This window comes from Meriones unguiculatus, chromosome 21, assembly GCF_030254825.1.
Source record: "Meriones unguiculatus strain TT.TT164.6M chromosome 21, Bangor_MerUng_6.1, whole genome shotgun sequence".
NCBI lineage: Eukaryota > Metazoa > Chordata > Mammalia > Rodentia > Muridae > Meriones > Meriones unguiculatus.
In genome coordinates this window covers 13,938,660-13,961,299 of record NC_083368.1, presented here as the reverse complement: position 1 = coordinate 13,961,299, position 22,640 = coordinate 13,938,660, and the positions used below count along the sequence as shown (strand labels likewise).

Below are 22,640 nucleotides of genomic sequence, written 5' to 3'. Positions count from 1 at the left end.
AAGAGCAGCCAGTGCTCTTAACCTCTGAGCCATCTCTCCAGCCCTCAAATCAACTTTTAGAGATGACATTTTAAATACATACAGAGAACTAGAAATCTTATGGAAAATAATAAAGTGAAGATCTGGAATTTCTATTTATACACACTAACGCTTTTTACAGAGCTGGCTGTCCAGACAGGCTGACATTCACTAAGGGAATTGTGGGCAAGTACCTTCAAGTCAATAGGAATGGTCATGAGTGTGGCTGCCCCTCCCCCAAAGAGGTTAGATATACAGTAAGAATACAACTTAAAACCAACACTAAGAGATAAGGTGTGATGTTAGTATTAACTGCCAATTTGGCACCTGGGCGCCTCTGGGAGAGATTATCTCGATCATAACTAACTGATATGGGAAGACTATTAATTGTGGATCCTAGACAGCATGATGGGGAGGCCTACTGAGCACCGGCATGCACTCAGTCGCTGCCCCTTCTTCTGACTGTAGACATATGACTAGCTCCCTCAAGCCTCTATTTCTGTGACCTCCCTGCCAGGATGGAGTTTCTTCCCTAAGTTGCTTTTGCCAGAGTAACTTCTTATAGCTACAAAAGAGAAACTTGGGCAGAAGGTTGATGAAGGATGGGGAGGAGCAGGAGTTGGGAATGCCTCCCAGGTAGACTGGGACTGGGACACAGAGGGCAGAAAGACACAGCACAGCTAGTGAGAAAAAGATGGAGAAAGTATGAGGTGAGGACTGGCCTCTTGGGAAGCTTCTTGAAGAATGAAAAATAATAAAATAAAAGTGGCCTAGCCTGGTGTGGTGGCTCACGCCTTTAATCCCAGCATTCAGGAGGCAGAGGAAGGTGGATCTCTGTGAATTCGAGGCCAGCCTAGTCTACAAAGCAAGACCAGGACAGCCAAGGATACAGAGAAACCTTGTCTTAAAAAAAACAAGAGAAAGAGAGAGAGATGGGAGTGGGACACTCATTAGTTCAGGACAGCCAAGGGAAACCCAGAGACCAAAAAGATAGATAGATAGATAGATAGATAGATAGATAGATAGATAGATAGATAGATAGATAGACGGACAGACGGACAGACGGACAGACGGATAGATATAGATAGATGGACGGATGGATGGATGGACGGATGGACGAATGTGACTTTAAAAACAGTGTGTAGGTGCTGCTCAGTCAAGTCACACCCATTTTCTTCACTCTGGGCAGTGCATGGGCCACATCCCTCCACAGAGCACACAGCCACAGCTGCAGTTTGTACTGGGCTAAGGACCATACCAGGCAGGGCAGAGACAGCGCTGGATGGAAGAATGCTTCCAGGCCTTGAGAAGGCAAGGCTCTATAAAACAAGTTATTCCTCCACAGCATGAAACCCTGGAAATGCAACAGGGATTCTGTTTATTATGAGGGATTAAGATTTGAATTCCTAGCCAGGTGTTTGAGTGATGGACACCTTTAATCCAAGGGCTTCGGAAGAAGATGCAGGTGGATCTCTGTGGATCTCAAGGCCAGCCTGGTCTACAGAGCTATTTCCAGGTTAACTATAGCTATATAATAAGAAAAAAAAAAAAGATTTTAATTCCTTTGCATACAAGTTTTAGGAGGTGGGGGAGAGTTATGTATACAGGTCCTTTGTGGGCCAGTTACCTTTCATAGAAAAACAGTTTTTTACAATAATGAGTTCCAGGCCAGCCACGGCTACACAGTGAGTCTCTGCCTCAAGAAAATAACAGCTAAGCAAAGGAAAATGAGCAGGGATGGGGTCACAATGACGAAAAGGCCACAGCTAAAAAGTGAGCTGGTTCCAACTGCTTTGCTCTAAATACATATGTACACATCAGGAGAGCAAACAGCACTCTGCATTGGCCCAGGAACAGAAAGAATGCCTTCTTTCTCACCCACCTGTGAGCGTGCTCCTATGCATACAAGAATGCTAGTATCTCTGTTTTGAGTTTCCCTCCCCACCGCTGAGGATGGAACCCAGGGCCTCAAGCATGTGAAGCAAGCACTCACCACTGCCTGGAGCAAGCAGAGTACGTTACACCAGCACCAACACCAGAGGGCATGACTGCCAATCTCCCGCTGACTGCCCTATGTACTGTGGACACCCAACACCCAAACAGGGCTCCTCTGGAAGAACCATAAGTATGCCTAACCACTGAGCTACCTCTGTAGCCTCCAGGTAATCAACGAAAAAGTAGATATTGCAGGCTGAAATTCAAAGATTAATACTTGAAAAAAAAAAAAAAGAAAAAACAAAACAAAACAATGTGATGGCTATTCTTGGTTGTCAACTTGACTATATCTGGAATGAACTACAATCCAAAACTGGAGGGCACACCTGTAAGAGATAATTTTTGCTTGATTTGCAGTGGGTTAATCTACTTCTAATCTGGACCTCTGAGGCAGAAAGACACATGCTTTAGATACGAATTTTGAGGTGGGCAGATACACCTTTAATCTAGGCCTAGACAAGGATAAGGACATGGAAAAAGAAAGCCTTTGCTCTTCGCCGGCTTGCCCTGCCTCGAAAGCAAGACCATTCCTTCATTGTCATTAGAGCCTACTTCTTCGGGATTCCAGAGTCTATAAAGACCAGCTGAGATATCCAGCCTTGCGGTCTGAGCAACATCTAAATTCTTGCATCTTTCGTTCGCGGCGTACTGCTGTTGGGTTAGTTGGACTGTAACCACACACACTCTCTCTCTCCCACTCTCAAGATTCACTCTACGTATCTATCTATCTATCTATCTATCTATCTAGAATATCTATCGAGTGAATATCTATCGAGATTCACTCTATACGTTCTGCTACTCTAGAGAACCCACACTACTCATGTATTTCTTCTTAAACATATCTCCCATCTTTCATAGCAGAAACTAATATAAGCAGTTTCTATAAACAGAATCTAGTCACTGCAAAGAGCTTTAAAAACACTTTTAATTCCAGTGCATATGTGACCTAAGAAGATGGTTCGACTGAAGTGCTTACCCCCTTTGGCTCTGGAACAATCAAATGTGTACACTTCTTGTTGAGGTTTAGCTGGCAACTGCCCCCGTGGAACGTAACCAAGGCCCACAAGGCACTTCTGTCCTCAGACGACACCTGGCAGAGAGGGAGAAACAAGTCTTCACCACACATTCAACTGTGCCTCCATTTCCGCTTTAGTACAATGCAGTGTCCACACACTGCAGTCACTGGTGGGCTCCCTCAGTCAGCTGGTGGTGAAAGGATGCCAGTGAGAAACATAAGAGCAGCACTCAGCCCTTTGCCATGTCACCAACTGAACAAAACTTAGAGCCATCTGGGGCCAGGGAAGGGGCTCGGTGGTGGGCAGAGGTTGCCTTGCATATACAAGGCCTCAGGTTAGTTCCCGAGCACCACAAAATAATTTTTTAAATTTTCCATAAATGGCTAGAGAAAAGGCTCAGCAGTTAAGAGCACTGGCTGCTCTTCCAGAGATCCAGGGTTCAGTTCCCAGCACCCACATCTCATCACTCCCAACCATCTGTAACTCCAGTTCCAGGGGATCCAACACCCTCTTTGGTCTCCATGGGCACCGCACATGCATGGTGCAGACACAAACATATATGAGGCAAAAACACCCATACATATAAAATAAAAAGAAATAAACCTTTTAAAATTTCACCTGCATCCCAAAGACATGAATAGAGGATTATGGTCTATAACAAAAACAATACAAAAAACCTAAAAAGGGCAGCAAGATACACTATTCTACTTTCCATCATTTCTGAAAATGTTCAAGCATCAAAATTATATTTATAGGGGCTGGTGAGATGGCTCAGTGGGTAAAGCACTTGTTATGCAAGCCAGATGACCCAAGTTCAATCCCAGGAACCCACATAAAAGCAGGAGAATCAACTTCACAAAACTGTCGTTTGGCCCATGTGCTAGCTTTTGACACTTGATGACCCCCCCAAATAATCATAAAGTTTTTACATCATTGTTACAAAGAACTCCTTCAAAATTAGTATCAGGTCTTAATTAGGATATGGATAAACAAGATAAAAATACGGTTTTGACTGGAAAGCCGAAGGGAACACCCACATTCCATGGAAAAGCCTGAGGCAGGTGCAGAAGTCACAGTCCTGCGCTTCACAGAGATGTAAGGCTCCAGCTCTGCCACCCTGCAGCCCCTACTGCCTGCCTACCAGAGCCAGAACCTGTGCCCAGTGCTCCTCACACTAACAGGACCACGCCTGTGGCACCAACCCCAGTCACACGCGGAGCAGTGGACCCTGGCACCTGACACCCCAGTGTGTCAGCCCAGGTCCAACGCCACACATACCGCCAGCTGCTCCCCTAAGGCAAGACCTCTGGAAAAGGCCACACTAACTTTTCAAGGATAAAATGTAGTCTGAGAGGCAAAGGGAACACTTAAGAAATGTAACGCGGAATTCACCTTAAGACAGTCACACAGGCACATGAATCTTTTCTGGATACATGTATTGTAGGCTGAGGGTTTTGGGTGTTGAAGAAGCCTGAGTTTACCTCTACATTTTCTTAAAGTATTGATAAACAGCTGACTTCTTAATACCAGATGTGGTGCCCAGGGGTCCAAACTTAGATAACCACTCCTAGGGGCTGTTCTGTATTCCACACTACACATGAGCTTTCTAAAGTCATTTTCAAATCAGTACTTGACCAGGCCACTCTATTAGTAGCTGTAGCACTTGCAGAAGAAGGTGTAATTCTCTGACAAAAGATTGATCCAATGACTCACTATGCAATCTTCATTTAAAGTGAGTGTAAAAACTAATCTTGATGCAGCTTAGCACTTTAATGCCATGCCAGAAAGGACCAGCTTCTTTACCAGCTACAGTCCTGCCCCAGGCAGGAACCTCACTAGGCAGGAGAAGCACCGGGAGAATGAGGTCACTGTCTTTGGTAACCAGCTCCTGTTAACTCAGAGCACATTTGGAATTGAGGTACTGCACACACAGCGGCTCAGCTCTCTGCAGCAGTGGGGCTGGCCTCCACACCCACACACCAGGGCCTGTCACCTCTTGGTCAAGGGATATGGGGGTACTTTTATTTTCACTTTTATACTTTTCAATAATTTCCAAATTTTCAAAAGCAATCTCTTTAAATGGGGAAAAGTACTATCTCAAAATCCATCATTTTAAAATCATGCTGGCTGCAATGCTTTGCTGCCTCTTCCCAGTGTCAGGCTAATTCCTAGCTTTCCTGCCTGGCTCCTGTTGCCAACCATACCTAAATGCCACTGTCAACACACTAAACCACCTATGTGACAAGCCTCCCTCCTGTTGTCACTCCACTGAACCCTAGGCAAGCCAGCAGTATGATCACTGCCTAAATTCCAACAATCATCCCACTGTCTTCCCAAAGAAAAATTCACCCTGACCCCACTCCCCCAAATTTGCTTCCCTATTACCAACTGGCACTCCTCTCAGCTAGGCATCGTAGTGCTTGCCTGTAACCCCAGCATCTGGGAAATGGAGACAGAAATTCAAGGCCATTTTCAGTGGCTTAGTTACTTTTCTACTGCTACGAAGAGACACCATAATCAGGGCAACTTCAAAAAAAAGTATAATTGGGAACTTGCTTACACTTTCAGGGTGAGTCCCATGACCATCATGGTGGACAGCATGGCAGGAAGCAGATAAGCATGGTGCTGGAGCAGTGGCTGAGAGCTCACATCTGCTCCAGAAGTACAAGCAAGAAAGAAACTGGACCTGTTGTAGGCTTTTGAAACCTCAAAGCCCATTCCCAGGGACATACCTCCTCCAAAAAGGACACACCTCCTAAAACAGTTCTACCAGCTGAGGACCCAGTACTCAAACACGAGTCATTCTCTTTCAAACCACTACACTTAGCTACACAGCAAACTTGAGGTTAGCCTGGACTACATGAGACCTTGTCTCAAACGAACAATTACGAGCACCCTCCCTTCCAGTCTCCACACACAAGGAGGGAAGCCCGTGATTGCAGCTCCATGTTCCTCTCCTCAGCCAGCTAACATTCCTTACTAAAGACCATGGTTCCCCTTTGATGACAGCCCTTGGCTCATCTGTCACTGAGCTGAACTCAGGGTCTAGCACAGTCAAGAAATGTGACTGACATGCAACTGCAGCCTTCTCAACTGCACACCAGGCCAGACTCCCCACCAGGAGTCTCCTCTCCAAGGACTACCCAGCACACTACAAAGGCCTCAGCCTGCAACAAACAGCAGGAAGATAATGTCTGCAGGCAGGAGCTCTCTTCCCCACCTCTCTCTGAAAGATTATAGAAGGGACTGCTAACTTTTCCCAACACCCTGACAGGAAAAGACAGAGGACTATGCAACCAAGCAGGCCTCAGATCAGGATGTGCCCGAGTGTGTGTGCATGGGCTTGTACAATTACTGCTGAAAGGGTGCCAAGCCCTGTGGCAGTGTCCCTGCACGCCAGAGCCCAACCAGGAGGACTGCTCCTTGTGCTGTCCTACACCTGCACTTTCTGCTATAGCACACCGAATTCCTCCATGTGCCTGCCTGTTTGCAACCCGTTCATTTCCTGAGGGACAAGTTACACTGTAATTAATGTGTACCCTAAGTCCCTTTGCTGCACACTGTACATATTTGTTAACATGGCTTAAAGCAAATTAACATTTTTTAGCTACCACAGACTATTAGTTCCCAGTGCATACTGTAAGCTGACACTTGCAGAGATTCTTCAAATAAACTAGACAGCTCTCCCCTTTCTTAAAGAAGTGCTTTTGAGCCAGGAGTGTGGTACGTGCCTTTAATCCCAGCACTCAGGGAAGCAGAGGCGGGTGGATTCTGTTGAGGCCAGTCTGGTCTACAAAGCGAGTCCAGGACAGCCAAGGCTACATAGAGAAATTCTGTCTCAAATGGGGGTGGGGGGGGGGGGAAGTCCTTTTGTTAGTAGTGGTGGACTCTCTGACAGTTCAAGGGCAGCCTGATCGACACAGTGGGTTCCAGGAAAATTACACAAAGAAACCCTGTCTCCAAAAAATAAAAAAAAAAAAAACAAGTGCTTTTACTTCCCAGTACACACTGAGGTTTTCAACTATGCTCGTTAAGTGTCTAATGTGACAGATGTATGCAGTAAGAGACCCATAAAAAAAAAAAAAACTTCTGGATTTGGTTTTTCCTACTCAATAAACTTGCTGGAGGATGTATGATCCTATGATGACCTTGAGAATGGAGGTTACTCCCCCAAAAAATTCTGCCTCTGGAGCCCCACCAATGACACCACCCACCTCTCAGTGACTGGACTGTCATGCCCTGGCCATAGTTCCTCATTTCATCACTTTCTGGGTATTCTCCCAATTCCCCAGGCAGCCCACACTCCAAGACCACTTAGCTGCCTGTGTGGCTCCTGAGCTTCAGGGCCTGGCTTTTCCTTACTATCATTTCTTTCTTCCTGGTCCAGGGTCACAGAAGTAGACTGAAGGAATACACACATAGCCACAAACAACCATCATAACAAACTCCTGCCGATCCCTTGCCCAGAAAGCAGCAGTTCCCAGGAATACAAACAAAACCAGCAGCATCTGATCCACTCGTCCAACTTCATCTCCATCCTAACCAGCATGGCCTGCCCAATCCTTCCCACTTGTGTTCAATCCCTGTGACTGCATGCCTTACCCAAGGGTCTCTCAGGCTCCTGCTGCCTCTCCCCTACGCTGAAGAACTCCCATCATGCCACAGGTCCTCCAAGTTGCTCTGTGCTCACGGATGGCCCAAATCTCACTGCACACCATCATTCCTCATCCCTTATATACCAAGCTCGACTTGATTTCCCATCAGCTTGCCAAGACCCTGTCCTGAAGACACGACTGCTCTGGCTGACCCTATGCCACAGCACTGAAAAGCCTTGGGACCTGTGAGTTCCTGCCACTGCTGGGGTCCAGTGAACTCAGATTCCAGTCTTCATCTCTGTTCTCCACAGTGTAAAATTCTAAATCCACCCTGATCCCCCATCACACCCACAGCTCCCAGACAAAATCTCCTAGCACTGGTCAGCCATTCTAATCCCATTTTCCATAAGCCTCTAATATAAATGTTTATAAGCCAAAATTAAGTATGTAGTTAAAACAGAAAGGGTTTCTTTCCCACCCCAAACTCAGAAAGCTGGTTTCATAGGTTTCCCTGACCTAACCCCTGCCCACCCAGCCCTACCTTTCCCTAAGCCCCGAGCGCACCAGCACGGTTTAAAGCCTTCCAGATCCAGCCCCATCTTCCTTCAACAAGCTCCACCCCAGGCCCACTCAAGTCCACTCTGTCAAAGTGTGCCTCCTTTCTAAAGCACAGTCACACCTGGAGCCCCATCTTCAGAGCGTGGCATGTGTGCTCTAGCCCCATTTTATATGTTACACACCACCTTGTACATCTACTATTACCACTGCTAAAATCACGTTAATATCTAATAATATCTACTGGCTCACTTAAAACCCTGCGATCGTCTTATATTAGCATACTTTCGGCTTTGTTTCCCCAAATCAAATCGACTGAACCTCACATCTCTGTCCTCCCCACGACAGCTCAGCCTGGCCTTCTCCCTTTCTCCCTGGGTGTGAACCTCTCTGGCAGAGGCAGACCCTATGGAACCCCAATGCCCAGTGGATGCCAGGGTAAGGAAGTGAGGCGCACAGCACAGGTGAAGCACACGGTGCGATGCAGAGATGGGAACACGGGAATACCACCTCACCTCCCACGTGTCTGATGTTGGTTATAAATCTGGAAAGCACAGAGAATGTACGGAGAACAGTAGAGGCTGCATATATCCACAACCACCAGCATTTACAACTTTGCACATTAACCAGAAGTTACAACTATCCTCAAGTAAATATACATTTAGACCAGACAGGGGTGGGATGGGGATAGGGTAGGGATAGGGGGTGAGATGTGACACTAAAAAAATAAAGTTAAATTTAAAAAAATTAAAGAAAAATTAATCTTAAAAAATTACAAATCTCAACAAATTTCTGTGTAAAGAAATAAAAGGGGAGGTGGGGTGGCAACTTTAATGATCTCCATCAAATTGATGCAGCAGAACAAAAGAGAATGCTTTATGATTCCACAGAATTTCTAAAATTTACAAGACAGAAAAGAACAAGTAACTCCAGATAAACTTACTTACTCATTGCCTGGACAAAGGAGGGGTCACTCAGACTGGCCACGTCATGTGTTAAAGGTTAAGTCTAGCCAACAACCTAACAGTGGTAACCCAACACTCCCTGGTTCCCAACTGGGCAAGGCTGATGGAAGAGGGAGGCAAAGGCCAAGTCCCTCCCAACTCACAAGCAGCCTGCTCTGCTCCTTTTTCAGAGGCCTGAAGAAAGGCCAGCTCCCCAGACCTGCCATCACAGGCACCCCAGGATGGGCAGTGGAGGACCTTCTCCTGCCTGAGTCACTTATTTTGGCACACTGTTTAAGTGGCAAACTGACTTGTGACTGCTGTGTCACAGGGGCTGGAACAGGACACAACTACTAAGGATGTACTTTAAAACAATACCCACCTTTCTCAGGACCCAAAAATCAACCACCAGCAACACTCACTTCCCCTGTTTCCCATTTTCCCTGGTTGACATAATGCTGTGCATCTCTGTTACATCCAGTTTTCCACATAACACCATGTCCCAACTCTACACCCTTCTATAGAACGTAAAGTAGCTAAACTACCGTGTAAGTGTATAAGATGAGGCTCATAAGCTCGTCCCTATCGTGGTCTGTTCCTGACACTGACCTCCTGCAGGTGCCATGTGCATGGCTGTCCTCTTTTCTAGCTTCTCAACACCGGGAATGCTGCACAGTCCCTGACACTGCTCCGTCTTTCCGACAGCTATGCTAACTTTGCCCACAGTGAGCAGTGTGTCCCTGCATCCTCACCAGGACTGAAGGCATTGTTACAAATATAATAAGCAAAAACTCTTACTCATTAAAATGTTCATCTGACTAAAAACTACAGCAAATGGCCTAATGAGCTAATATAAACTAAATGCACTCCTCGGAGTCACCTGCTAAGGTCTTTGTTATCTTTTTGTTTCCCTCAGATTACAATTTTGAGTGAATTTTGTCCTCTTCTAATTTCATCTAAAGTATTTTTCATGTTCAAGCTTTAAATATGTTATTTCTTTAAATTACATATGTATGTATATTTTATAGTTAGACAATGGTAAGTGTGCTGGAAGTTGATTATCAAATATAGTTAGTTTGGCACAAGGATTCTAGGGAGCTAGTTAACAAATAGGTCATAGGTCCAAGCGCATGAGTGCTCAGAACCATCATAGACAATAAGCATGCTTACCTGAGAAAGGCAGGCAGTGAGTCCAAAAAAAATCTGACAGGACTCTGGAGAGAAACCATTGACTCTGTCGGACAGTTATTAAGATTGCAATGAAGTAAGATGAGCAGAGCTGGCACTCCACTAACACAAGCCCTGCCTGCTGTGGGCAGGCTCTGCCACCTCCCTCCCGCTCAGTGCGTTTAGAAGGTGAGACAGGCTGAAGATGACAAGAGACTGCAGAGCAGATGGGAGCAAAGCATGAAAGGAAGTGAGCACATTTCAGCAAAGGACACCGCAAAATCCAGTCTCTACTCACATCAGAACTAAGGACAGTGTGGTCATGGGGAAACTCCCAACACTACCTAACTCCACACCACGCACAGATATATGGGAACAGAGACACACAGACTCACACCCTAAAAGGCAACATGCAGAGGATGTCAGAATGCAGCACCAAGGCTGCGCTTGTCTCATGCAGGGCTCCTTCCTAGAAGAGCCTGTGTGCTCTGAACTCGGGCAGGACAACTCAGGACCCTGGAAACCCTAGAATATAAATTCTCAAGACCCTTCCTAGTTCTAAGGTTGACTGGAACATTCATCTGAGTTCCTTCTTTGATCTGCTATGCTTCAAGCACTAATAGGGCACTAATGTCTCTCAGGGAGTCATCAACACACTGGAGTGTCCAGAGTTCAAAACGGGTAGAAAGAACCTATTGAGACAGGTGGGTAATGAACAATAGACGCAACTCAGACCTCTTAAAGGTACACTGACAAATCCTAAATATGAACCATCCCTGCCGATAATAAAGGAGACTCCAGCAAAAAGCCCTCTGCTCTAGTACCACCTTGCCACCTAACCTCGGGGCTTCTCTCCTTCTACAGATGGGGGAAGACATCAACAAACCTCAGAGTGTCTACCAGCTGGTCTTGGGCCCCTGTTCTGTTGTCTTGGACAGACAGGCAAGCGCTCAAATAACCTAGAGCTTCCTGAGAAGACTGGGATAGAGAAGAGGTCCAGAAAAGACCCCGGGGATATAACACTTGACTCCACCTCAGAAAGGTCCACCCGCCTAGGGTTGGTTTGTCCATTTGAAACCAATGCTTATAAAGATGCAAAACAACAAAGAACTCTTCACTTTTCAACTCTGCATGAAGAATGAGCATTTCTTAGCCAGAACTGCATCCTCTAAGAAAAGCTGCTGGGAGAGGAAGGCTTGTGTATCTGAAGCCCTTGGTAGTCTCATTTGTACCCCAGTTGAATCTCCCTGCTCAGACTTGAGAGAAGTATGCGCACTCAAAAAAAAAAAACCTGAATGGCACAGCAGTGAAATGAAGCAGCTAGATGACAGTGTCCATCCTCAACCCCCAGGCTGAACTTGACTATCATTACTGGATAGCAGAAGTGATTTCCAAAGTCAGGTTCTGCTGGGATTACCTCTCCAGTAAAGCTTCATTCCCTCAGAGTGAACTAGAAGCCAGTAGGCCTACAAGAGGAAACAGCAATGGTAAGGGGTATCCCAGTTGGGACCCAACACAGTACCCTGAGTGAGAATATGGCATGGCTGACACCAGTGGGGACAAGTCTCATACAGCCCAGGCTAGCCTTGAACTCTCTTTTGAAGCCAAGGATAACCTTCAACTACTGATCCTATTGCCTCCACCTCCTGAGTGCTGGGATTATGGACATGTACCAATATGCCCAATTCATGCTGGGAACTGAGCCCAGGACCTAACATTAAGATGGCCACCTATCAACTGAGCTACACCACCCTAGCCCCGGAATATAGCCTCCACTACTCTATTGTCAGCACCAGAGCAAGGGCTGAGTGGGAAGTGTAGAGTAATAAGCCTTCCATGGCATCTAACGAACTAAAAAGATGAACACATGCTGTCAAACCAGAACTTCCTTCTCGAGCTCTCTCTGAGTCGTTCATGACTTTCTCACCTGATTTAGAATTCTAAAACTAGTCTTTGTCTAAGTAGACATCATAAGACTGGGTCCTCGCCACAACTGCTGGTCACAGCTTTTTGCTGCAGGTAATGACGAGGACCAGGTACATACCATTTCATACAGGATAGGAAAGAGCAGGGACAGAGGTGCAGAGGAAACGGCTGGCCCCACTCATGAGCCCACTGACTCAATGCATCTAAAACCCACAGCTATCCTCCCCAGCCCCACTCATGAGCCCATTGACTCAATGCATCTTAAACCCACAGCTGTTCCCCGACCTCATTACTCGAAAGGATACGGCAGGAGAGCACCACATTGCACGGACAGAGTCACCCAGGAAGGCTGAAAAAGAAAGAGAATTACAAAAATCAAAATCATTCACAATCTGTGACCAAAATGACATGACTGCACTAGTGGTTGCTTCTGGAAATGAAAAGGTTCTGCTGTGACCCATTACAGACAACCACCTGTAAGCGTGAGGACCAGGTAGCTGCCACCAAACAGCAAGTACCCAAGCCACAAACCCCAGGCCCAAAATGAAGCTGCGGCAGACACGCAAGTTTACGTCTACATTCTTACTGCTGCCCAGCTCAGCCCCGTCAAGGAACAGACCAAATTCACAAGATTTTGGTTTTACTTAAAATAAAGAATACACAATATTTGTAAAACATGAAAAATCAAAACAACTTTTCTAATCTTACAGATTAGAAAACTTGCATCCATTACAAGGTGGACTAACAGCTACCTTCTGGGTACTTTATATTCTTGGAAAATTAGCTCACCTTCTATTTCTAACCCAATTTTAAAAATTAGAACAACTGTTATATCACTATTCTAATAACTGTATTAGAATCTGGCCCCAGTTAGCCAGTTGATTTCCAGAAGCCTAGACAAATGAAAACATATATACTCAATTACTTGTTACTGACGCAGCAGCACAGTTGGCAAAATACATTTCAACACTATGCAGAAGGCACAAGACCCTTGGCAGACAGTGACCAGGAAGAATGCAGCCTCCACTAATGCCAGTCAGTAAGAGACACTGGTCAGGTCTACCTTACTGCCCTCAGACCAGAGTATGCCCTATGTAACATTTTTCAAGTGACATGTGTATTTCTTTTTCTTTCTTGTTTTGAGACAGGTTTCCCTGGGCCAAACTCAAGCTGAGGCTGCTTTCAAATTCGTGACCATTCTAGAATTCCAGACCCATACTACTGTGCCCGAGGAAAGCCTATTCTTTATGACAAGATTAGTAAGTATTTTACGAAATAAAGACTGGCTCTCTCTGGGATAACTTCACCAGAGGCATGAGCTGACTGACTGGATGGTATGGCACTCAGGCAAAAAGCTTTAGCTAACATGGTTCCCTACTTTGGATAATCCTGATAATGCCAATGAAATCTAGGTACCGAGCTAACATCAATAACCAGTACTGGATCACGCATGGTGGTGTAAGTCTGTACCCCCTGCGATGGATTTGGCAAGGCAAGGACCAAGACCATCTCAGAAAAAACAAAACAAGCTTTGCGGCTGACTCTTCTGAATTCAGAATGCCTTCTCATGGTCAACCTTTCTTCGCGCAGGAACACTTAGAAAGCATGGAAACGTGTGGAGCAAGCACTTGAGATTACTGGAGCATTCCCTGAAACAGTACTGCCAGCTGCCATTAGTCTGCGCCCAGAAGGCGGTCACAGCTTGCGCAATGTGCTGGGAGAAATTTGGACTGGGTGACAGTGGTGGCACTTCTGTTACGTGAGAAGGGGCCAGGGGAACCCCAAAGTACTCTCAGGCAGCTTTAGAATGCACCAGTTTGGAAATGGACATCTTTACATTACATCAACCCAGCTTCATAACCTTCATAACTCACAAAGGCTGAGTAGGGTTCCCCAATTTAAAGACCACTCCAAATCTACCCCAAGCAGAAGAGGAACACCTCTCCAGGCACCGGAACAGTGCAAACCTAGGGGCATACTGAAAAAGCAGAATGCAAACAGGTCAGAGATGGCTCAGCTGTTAGAAGCACTGGCTGCTCTCTTCTGGCCTCCACGGGAACTAGGCACATACATGGTATACAGCATGCAGGCAAAACACTCATATATATAAAGTAAAATTTAAAGAAAAAAAATTTTTAGGTTAGTATCAAGGTTTGGTGGGTTGAATTAAGAATGGTCCCACAGACTCATGTATTTGAATGCTTAATTATTAGGGAGTGGCACAATTTGAGAAGGATTAGGAGGTGTGGCCTTGTTGGAGAAAGTGTGTGACAATGGGTGAGCTTTGAAGTTTTTGCTGGGGTGTTTTGTAGTTGTTTTGAGACAGGGTTTCTCTCTGTAGTCCTGGTTGTCCTGGAAATCACTCTATAAACCAGGCTGTCCTCATACTCAGAAATCAGCCTGCCTGGTCTCCCAGGTTCTGGGATTAAAGGTGTGCCACCAGCCCAGCAGGCTTTGAGGTTTTAAAAGCCCAAGCCAGGGCCCTATCACTCTCAATCATCTTTCTTAGTCACCCAATCTCCCTCTGTCTTCCTCCCCCCCAAACCCCTTCCCTCTTTTTTGTTTCTACAGATCAGGATATAGCTATCAGCTACTACTCCAGCACCTGCCTACATGCCACCATGACGATGCCCGCGAGGGCGATGATGCACTAAACCTCTGAAATTATAAGCATGCCCCCAATTAAATGCCTTGGTCATGGTGTCTCCTCAAATCAACAGAAGAGTGACTAAGATGTAGAAGGATAGGTGAAAGAATGTGCCAACCCTGGGAACCAGGCCTTTGCCCATCAACTAAATCCACATTCCAGCACCTGCAATGGGAACAAAGACAGTCCTCTGCTCAGACTCAAGAGGGTAAGCTTGGAAGTGCCCCAAAGACTCAACTGCAGGTCAGCTCTGAGAAGGCCCGTCACCCTCTGACAAAACATACTGCCACAAATAACAAGAGGACTGGGAGCTAATGCGGGTCACCTGTTTAAGAACTACAGCCAGAGCAGGTACAGTGGGACAGGGCACAGTCTGCTGCAGTGGTACAGTTCTTAAGAGATGCAGCAGCCATATTGTACACATGCAAGATACAAGCTGGCAACTCTACACAGCCGCCAATTCCAAAATGTCACCTTTCAACCTGCAACTCCTCCTGCAGGATGAGGCTGCCTACACTGCTGGCTGCAGCTCAGCAATCCTAGAGACAGTTGTATCTGGCAATTTCATCATATCTTCTCAGGTGGTTGTACCCTAGTTTTTACCTAGTGTTCATTTTCCTTTACATGTCAGCAGCCTTAGCATCTTATATTTGTTTTTTGTTTTGGTGCCAAGGATAGAACCCATGTATGCTGAGCACTTCCCTGCCCCTATGTACGAATGTGTGTGTGTGTGTGTGTGTGTGTGTGCGCACGCGCGCGCGCGCGCGCGCGCGCGCGAGAGAGAGAAAGAGAGAGAGAGGCATATGTGTACACCTGTGCATGCACATGCAGAGGCCAGGAGAGAGAGAGAGAGAGAGAGAGAGAGAGAGAGAGAGAGGCATATGTGTACACCTGTGCATGCACATGCAGAGGCCAGGAGAGAGAGAGAGAGAGAGAGAGAGAGAGAGAGAGAGAGAGAGAGAGGCATATGTGTACACCTGTGCATGCACATGCAGAGGCCAGGAGAGAGAGAGAGAGAGAGAGAGAGAGAGAGAGAGAGAGAGAGGCATATGTGTACACCTGTGCATGCACATGCAGAGGCCAGGAAAGGACATCAGGTGTCCTACTCTATCACTTTCCACCCTAGTCCCCTGAAACACTCTTACTGAACTTGAAGTAGTTGGTGGTGAGCAAGCCCCAGCAATCCTACTGTCTCCACCCTCTCCTAGTACTGGGGCTACAGACATACATGGCCACACTATGTATGCTGGGCATAAGAACTCAGGTCCTCATGCAAGCAAGCTTTTACCCACCGAGTCATCCATCTCACTAGCCCCGATTATTAAGCCATGCGATAAGCTACTGTACATATGAATTTGACTTAGGAGGCGAAAGGGGTAACACAGAGTATTTATTTCAAAGGGAATCTTGGGGAATCTTGTGTTTAAAATCCATTACTATAGTTGGTGTGACAAGTGACCTAGGCCCCAAAAACCCATTTGTAAGGTAAACATTTCCCTCTAAATCTGTGAGACGTGTCATCACTTCAACATACAATGGCTGACAGAAAGCAAGCTCACAGAAGGGCGGGCTGAGGTGCCACCCGAAGGGGAAGCTTTCGCTGGCTCCCAGCCAGACCTCTGGCAAGCATTAGCAAGAAGCAGCAGGTGAAGTGCCCAGGAACCATGCTGAGCAGGGGTCTTCAGAGACACCGTGGGCCTGGGCTGTCAGCACTGAAGCACACGTGCTGGTGTGCAGATGTGACCACCGTCTTTACTGCTATAAATAAACCGCCTGGTACAGTTTCCTAAGTATATGGGTCAAGAACCTCTCTGTGACTCCTGAGGCAGACTACCCCATCAGGCTCATTTTCAAAGGTCAAGCCTATCTGCCTGCCCAGTTTTCCAGACCCCAGAAACTGGCAAGATACCACATCCAGCACCAGCCAGCTCCTCGACACCTGGTCTGACTCGGTTACCTCACCCCTAACTGCTACTGTAGAACCACAGCAACTTGAACACTGGTTTCTTGAGGTAAAGCACTCAGTGGTATGAAGAGGGATGATGGCAGCAGGTATTGAAAATGGCAGGGGCACCACAAAAGTAACACATTACACACAGTCCCCGCAGTACGGTACGCAGGGGGACAAAAGCTGGACACACTGCTCACCAGTTGAAGCAAGCCCCACATTCTACAACCAAGAGCCCGTAGGTCAGTTGGCTAGAACACAGTCCAGATGGCCACCAGGTAGACAGCTAGAAGAGTGACCCTCATCATTGGAGATGAGCACAGTTAGGAGGGCAGCGGCCTCCTCCCTTCAGCTACCCAGCTACAGATCAGGACCACTGGCCACCAGGGAAAGGACAGCTGCCTTTAAGAGGCTTCTGGAATCAAATATGCTTCTTACAATGTAAAGTACCTACCTGACAAGGCGGCAAACCTAGGAAAGCTTCCTGGGTAGGAAGTGACAGCAGGGGAACCGAAAGTCCCAAAGTTAAGGCAGGCAACTAAAGTTTAAGGGCTTTGTTTACCTGATGACACCCGACTTAACATTGACCTGCAGTAAGCCTGGCAGAAAGGCCTGCCAGGGCACTGCTGCGGACACACGATGGAAGGCAGAGGCTCAGATTCTCTACTGACCTTTACAACAGGCAAGTCAAAGACCTCCCGGGCTTCTCCCACCTCCGGGTTGTCCCCATCCTCTGAAATGATGTGTGAGGCCAGGGCATTGTAGGAGACTTCCTTGGCTTTCCCAGCTTTAAGAAGCTGAATAACCTAAGGAAACAAAATAAACAACACAATTAATAAAAACAAAATACTGTATTGCTTTCCAGATTCAAAGAAGTCATTATTAACAATAATGGAGAAACATTTAATAAAAACACACCCACCCTGTCCCCTACAGAGAAACCGTTTCTTTAGTGATAGAGCCAATAAAATGCTTTAGGATAATAAAATGCAACTACCCTGTTTCACAGACCAAGTCACAGAGATATGATAGCAGGCTACTGGCCTTCTGCTGTCCTCCAGACAGACTGGACACACCAGGACACAACAATACCTGCTGAGTTCTAAAGTACTTGTTCTGAGTCTCCAACCCAAAGGCTGATGACTGGTTCCACCAGTTAGGAAGTTTTCTGGAGAAACCAGGAGAACCCTAACTTCTGGGTACCCATTAGGCAGAAAGCGCACACTGAGGGAAGGTCCAGCAGGGGAGTTGGATCCAAGCATGGGCAGGGTAGTCTTGGGTGCTATACATGACAATCTTTCCTTAATTCATTGAAGGATGTCACAAATGAAGATGGTACTAGATCTTACAGATGGACATCAACATAGGAATACATGGGTTGGCCATGTACCCAGACAAAGTGTTAAGACACAACTGTGACAATTCTCACCACTTTAAGAAGCAGGTCACTAATAAAATGTCAGTAGCAAAAAGAAGGAAAATGAAATAGAATTAATCAGACAGTTAACTAGACAGGGTGCAAACATAGCGGAAAAGACAAAATGGAAATGCTGGCATATCCTAGGGGGATGGATTGAAAGCAGAAAGGAGAGAAAGGCGCCTCAGTGTGGGCACACCACTCTTTGGTCCAACGTGCTATCTAGTAAGATACTCTCAATTACATGGAGAGAGGACCCTGGCGCTCAAGACTATAACTTGCTATTATAGATGGGCAAAGTTCTGAGAGTCAGTGAGGCAGCCACCAGCATGCCAAACGCTGAGGATTCGTCAGGGACACACGGAGCATCAGAGGAGAGACAGTGGAGGGCAGGCTGGAGTCAAGGCAGAGCAGAAAGCAGCTGTGTCTAGGATAGTGTGCTGACCACCAATGAAGAACTGGAGCAAATGAGTGTGTTTCTGCTGCATGGAAAAGCAACAGTCACCAGCCACAGCCGGCTTGCCTGCACAAGGATCTTCACCTTCACACACAGATTTCATCCACCTGCTTCAGACCCGGGTGACTAGGAGCACGAACACAGCACGCCCTCCCCAGCCCTATCCATCTCGGGTCCCAGTGCTTTCTTTTCATGACCAACTTCCAGAAACAAGCCTCATTTTGCCGTGCATCTTTTCCCTGTATTCACTCTTCAGCTCTCTGCAGTGGAACCCTCCCCATCGAACTGTGAAAACTCAGGTCTCAGACACGGAGGACACCAAAACTTCTCCCCAAACTGTACACTACTAATTCTGTCTTACAGGAGCCACCTTGTATCTATGCCCAGTGACCATCTGGACACATGCCAAGTAGACATAAAAGCCTTCAACCCCTAGCACACACACACAACTTCTTGTACTCGGTACCTGCTTATTTAAGATCAACACCCACAGCACCTACACCTGTTCTGTAGCGTTCAGCATTCAGGCGTGCTCTTCTGCAGCACACTGTGTACCAGGCCCGAAGCCCAGCCCGTACTGGGCTGCTCACCACCTGTGAGCTTCTCAATCTGTATTTCAGAAACTCAAGGAATAGGTACCCTGGCTCTAACCCTCCCCCAACCCCTTTTTTTAAACGCACTACATATTACAAGGACTTGTAAGGGAGATTTTTTTTTTTTAAGCGCTCAGATTTCACACATAGTTGGGCAAACAGCTCAGTTCAGTGTGTTCTTGGTTTCAAGTGACATTTGGTCCAAGTCCCTTACAAAAGCCAGTCCTAAAATGAAGAACATGAAAGGGTGAAGGGTATAAGAGTGGTGGTGGTAGTAGGGTGATCAGTACCAGAAATGACCATCCTGATCATGCAACCGAAGACCCAACGGACCGGTTACTAGGAAACAAGCATGGCCTCTAGAAGGCCATGCTCAGTGGCTCCTAGACAATTCCTTCCTTAGGACCCGTTTACCTTACATCTCCAGACACCGAAGGTGACACAACTGTAGCATAATTTAGGAAAAGAAATGTCTAGGACACTGTCCTGAAGGTACCACCCCATAGACAGTGTCCTGTGGATGGATCCAGACCTATAGTCACACGCACGAGTCACTGTGACCATGTGAGCCGGGTAGCTTCCATACCTACCGTACAACCCACCCTTAGGGAAAACCAGGGACCGGGAGGGCAGGCCCCTCAGCAAGGGACCCGCTCAGCAGGAGCCCGCAAGATGCTCGGCGGGCGGCCGCACCGGGTCGGTGCTCGCAAGGCCCCTCCCGCGGCCCTTCACGGCCCGGCGTGCCCCGCGGCTCCAGACCGGGGTCCTGCAGGGCGCGCGCGCAGCGAGGCGGGGATGGCCCGGCGGCGGGGGCCCGCACGGGCGGTACCTGCGGGTCGATGTCGCCCACCACGTAGTACTTGACCTCGCGGAACAGATCCTCCGGAACTTCGGGCGCCGGCTCCGACATGATCGCGGCGGCGCGGCGGCGCCCGGCCCCGCGTCACCCGGCCCGCCGCGCCCAGCGCCCGCAGCGATGCCAACTGCCCGGCCGCACAGACCGGCCCGCAGCCGCCGCCGCACTCCGACCCGCGCCCCCGCCCGTCCGAGGCCCGGAGCGCGGGAGCCGCGCGCGCCCTGAGGCACGTACCACCGCACCGGGCCGGCAGGGGAACAAGTGGGACGGCCCTGCCTTGCGTACCGCAGGGGGCCCATTCCACCACCACCTCGGGCCCGAGCATCAATAACGGATGTCTGTTCCCACTGCACAGGGCAGCCCTGCAGCGGCCGAGTTTCCTTAACGGAGAACCGAGGACGCAGAGAGTTTGTTTCCCCCGCACGGCAGCGGTGGACTAGCCAGGGGGCGTGGCCTGGGCGGGGCTCCCGTCACCCCGCGCGGTCACCGGCGGCGCATGCGCGAAGGGGGCGGAGCCTGGGCACGGAGGGGGACCTGCACTGGCCAGTGTGTGTTACTCTGTTGTTGCCGGCGCTGCTGCTGGGAACCGCGGGGTCAGGCCTAGTGCCGGACGGACCCTGGGAAATGGTCGCTTTCCTTCCTCCGCTCCTTTTGCGTCTGCTGCGGCAGTCGGCTGGGAACTGATCCTCAGTGTGGCAGCTTAAGAGCAAAGTAGGAGCCGGGGACATGGCTCAGCAGGCAAAGACACCTGCCGCCGAGCTGAGTTCGATCCCTAGGACCCACGTGTTGGAAAGAGAACCGACTCCTGCAAGTTGTTCTCTGAGACTTCCACACGCACACGGTGACTCACACACATGCGCACACTCACTAAATAAATATTAAACTTTCTATGTGTATTGAGTTTCCCCTGCATGTATGTATCTGCACACCGTGAGCGCCTGGTGCCCACAGCGCTCAGAAGAGGGCTTCAGGATCCCTGGAACTAGAGTTAGACAGCATGTGTGTGTTGGGAACCAAACTTGGAAATGCTGCAAGAGCACCAAGTGCTCTGATCTGCTGAGCTATGCAACCCTCAAGCAATTTAGGTTTTAAAGGTAAACAGAAAACTCCATAGAAGTTATCTTCACAAATAACTATATTAAACGTGGATGTGCAAAGTTACAGGAGGCAATGACAAGCTGTGACTGCTGTGAGGTTTTCACGGAGTGACAAGTCCTACCACTGAAGTGATAGTGGTCATTAATCAAGTTTTTTGTTTTCTGTGACCCTCATGCAGACCAAACGTTGATGTGCTTAGAACTTCCTCAGAAGAACTCAGAGCAGGGTCATTTTGGTCTGATAGCTTTCAGCACCGTGCTTACTGCCCATATTATTTCAGATAAAATGAGTTTGGTTAAGAATGCTGAAGAGAAAATGAGAAAAAAAAAAATGCTGACGAGATGGCTCAGCAATTAGGATTACATGTTGCTCTAGCAGAGGACCCAGATTTGATTCCTGTAACTACAGCTCCAGGAGCTCCCAATGCTTCTGAGAACACTGCAAGCACTGTGCACAGACATATAGGAAAACAAAAAATAAATAAAACTAGAAAATACATAAAGGCTGGGCACAGTGGTGCATATCTGTAACCCCAGCACTCTGGGAGGCAGAGGCAGGCAGATCTCTGTGAGTTTGAGGCCAGCCTGGTCTACAATAGCAAGTCCAGGATGGCCAAGGCTACATAGAGAAACCCTGTCTCGCAAAACCAAACCTAAGGAAATAAATAAATAGAAAAAAATAATAAAGGTAGTACTGGAAGAAGGACTACCTACCATGAGATCTACTGAGATCCAAATACCAATCTACCAGGAGAAACCAAAGTAGGTTATTGAGATAGTATTTGCAAATGGCTCTCTGAAACTCAGCGTGTGTGTTTATTTCTATGTGTGTGAATGGTATATATGTGCAACGGAGTTTTCAACTGTTTGTACGTCCAGGAGTTCTGAGGCCTTCTGATCTCGGCCTCCAAGATCACCAGGCATGCAGGTGGTATACTTAAAGATTATGCAGGCAAACATAGAATAAAAGTAAACCTTTAATAAATAAAAAATGGACTTGGATGTTGTATACAGTGTTTTCGTTTTGTTGTTCTATTTAGCTGACTGTACACCCCTTAAAGTTAGGCGTTATTAAGTTCAGTTTACGTTTATAGGCTACAGCCTCGCTTCTGACATTGCACATCATGACTCCGTTTGGGGGTGAGAAAAGAACTGGCAACAGTAAAAGGTTTCCAAACACACAAGGGTCGAAGATAATGCAAAACCTATGTGGTGAATCCAAAGCGTTTCTGGCCATGCCAGCCTGTGTTGCATCTTCACTGCAGCCGTGATTCAGAACACATAACATGCACTGTGTGCCGAGCATTTGGGCAGTCATACAATGCATGCCAGCAAATGCTGCCTGGAACACCTCAGCTCGGATTCAAGACGGCTGTCCACTATTAATTCTAATGTTTGTACTGTACATA

General features: G+C 47.5%; 1 protein-coding gene across 1 annotated transcript in view; it reads right to left on the bottom strand.

The window, feature by feature from the left end:
* Positions 1–20,302, bottom strand: part of Paxip1 (PAX interacting protein 1) — a 47,782-nt gene extending 27,480 nt beyond the window's left edge. The window contains exons 1-5 of the mRNA XM_060374081.1: positions 20,108–20,302; positions 17,483–17,617; positions 12,522–12,565; positions 10,294–10,357; positions 2,990–3,103 (exon numbers count right to left, since the gene is read on the bottom strand). Of these exons, the coding sequence (XP_060230064.1) occupies positions 2,990–3,103; positions 10,294–10,357; positions 12,522–12,565; positions 17,483–17,617; positions 20,108–20,188 (438 nt within the window). The 5' untranslated portion in view covers positions 20,189–20,302. The remainder of the gene's footprint in view (positions 1–2,989; positions 3,104–10,293; positions 10,358–12,521; positions 12,566–17,482; positions 17,618–20,107) is intronic.
* Between the last annotated feature and the right edge of the window lie 2,338 nt (positions 20,303–22,640).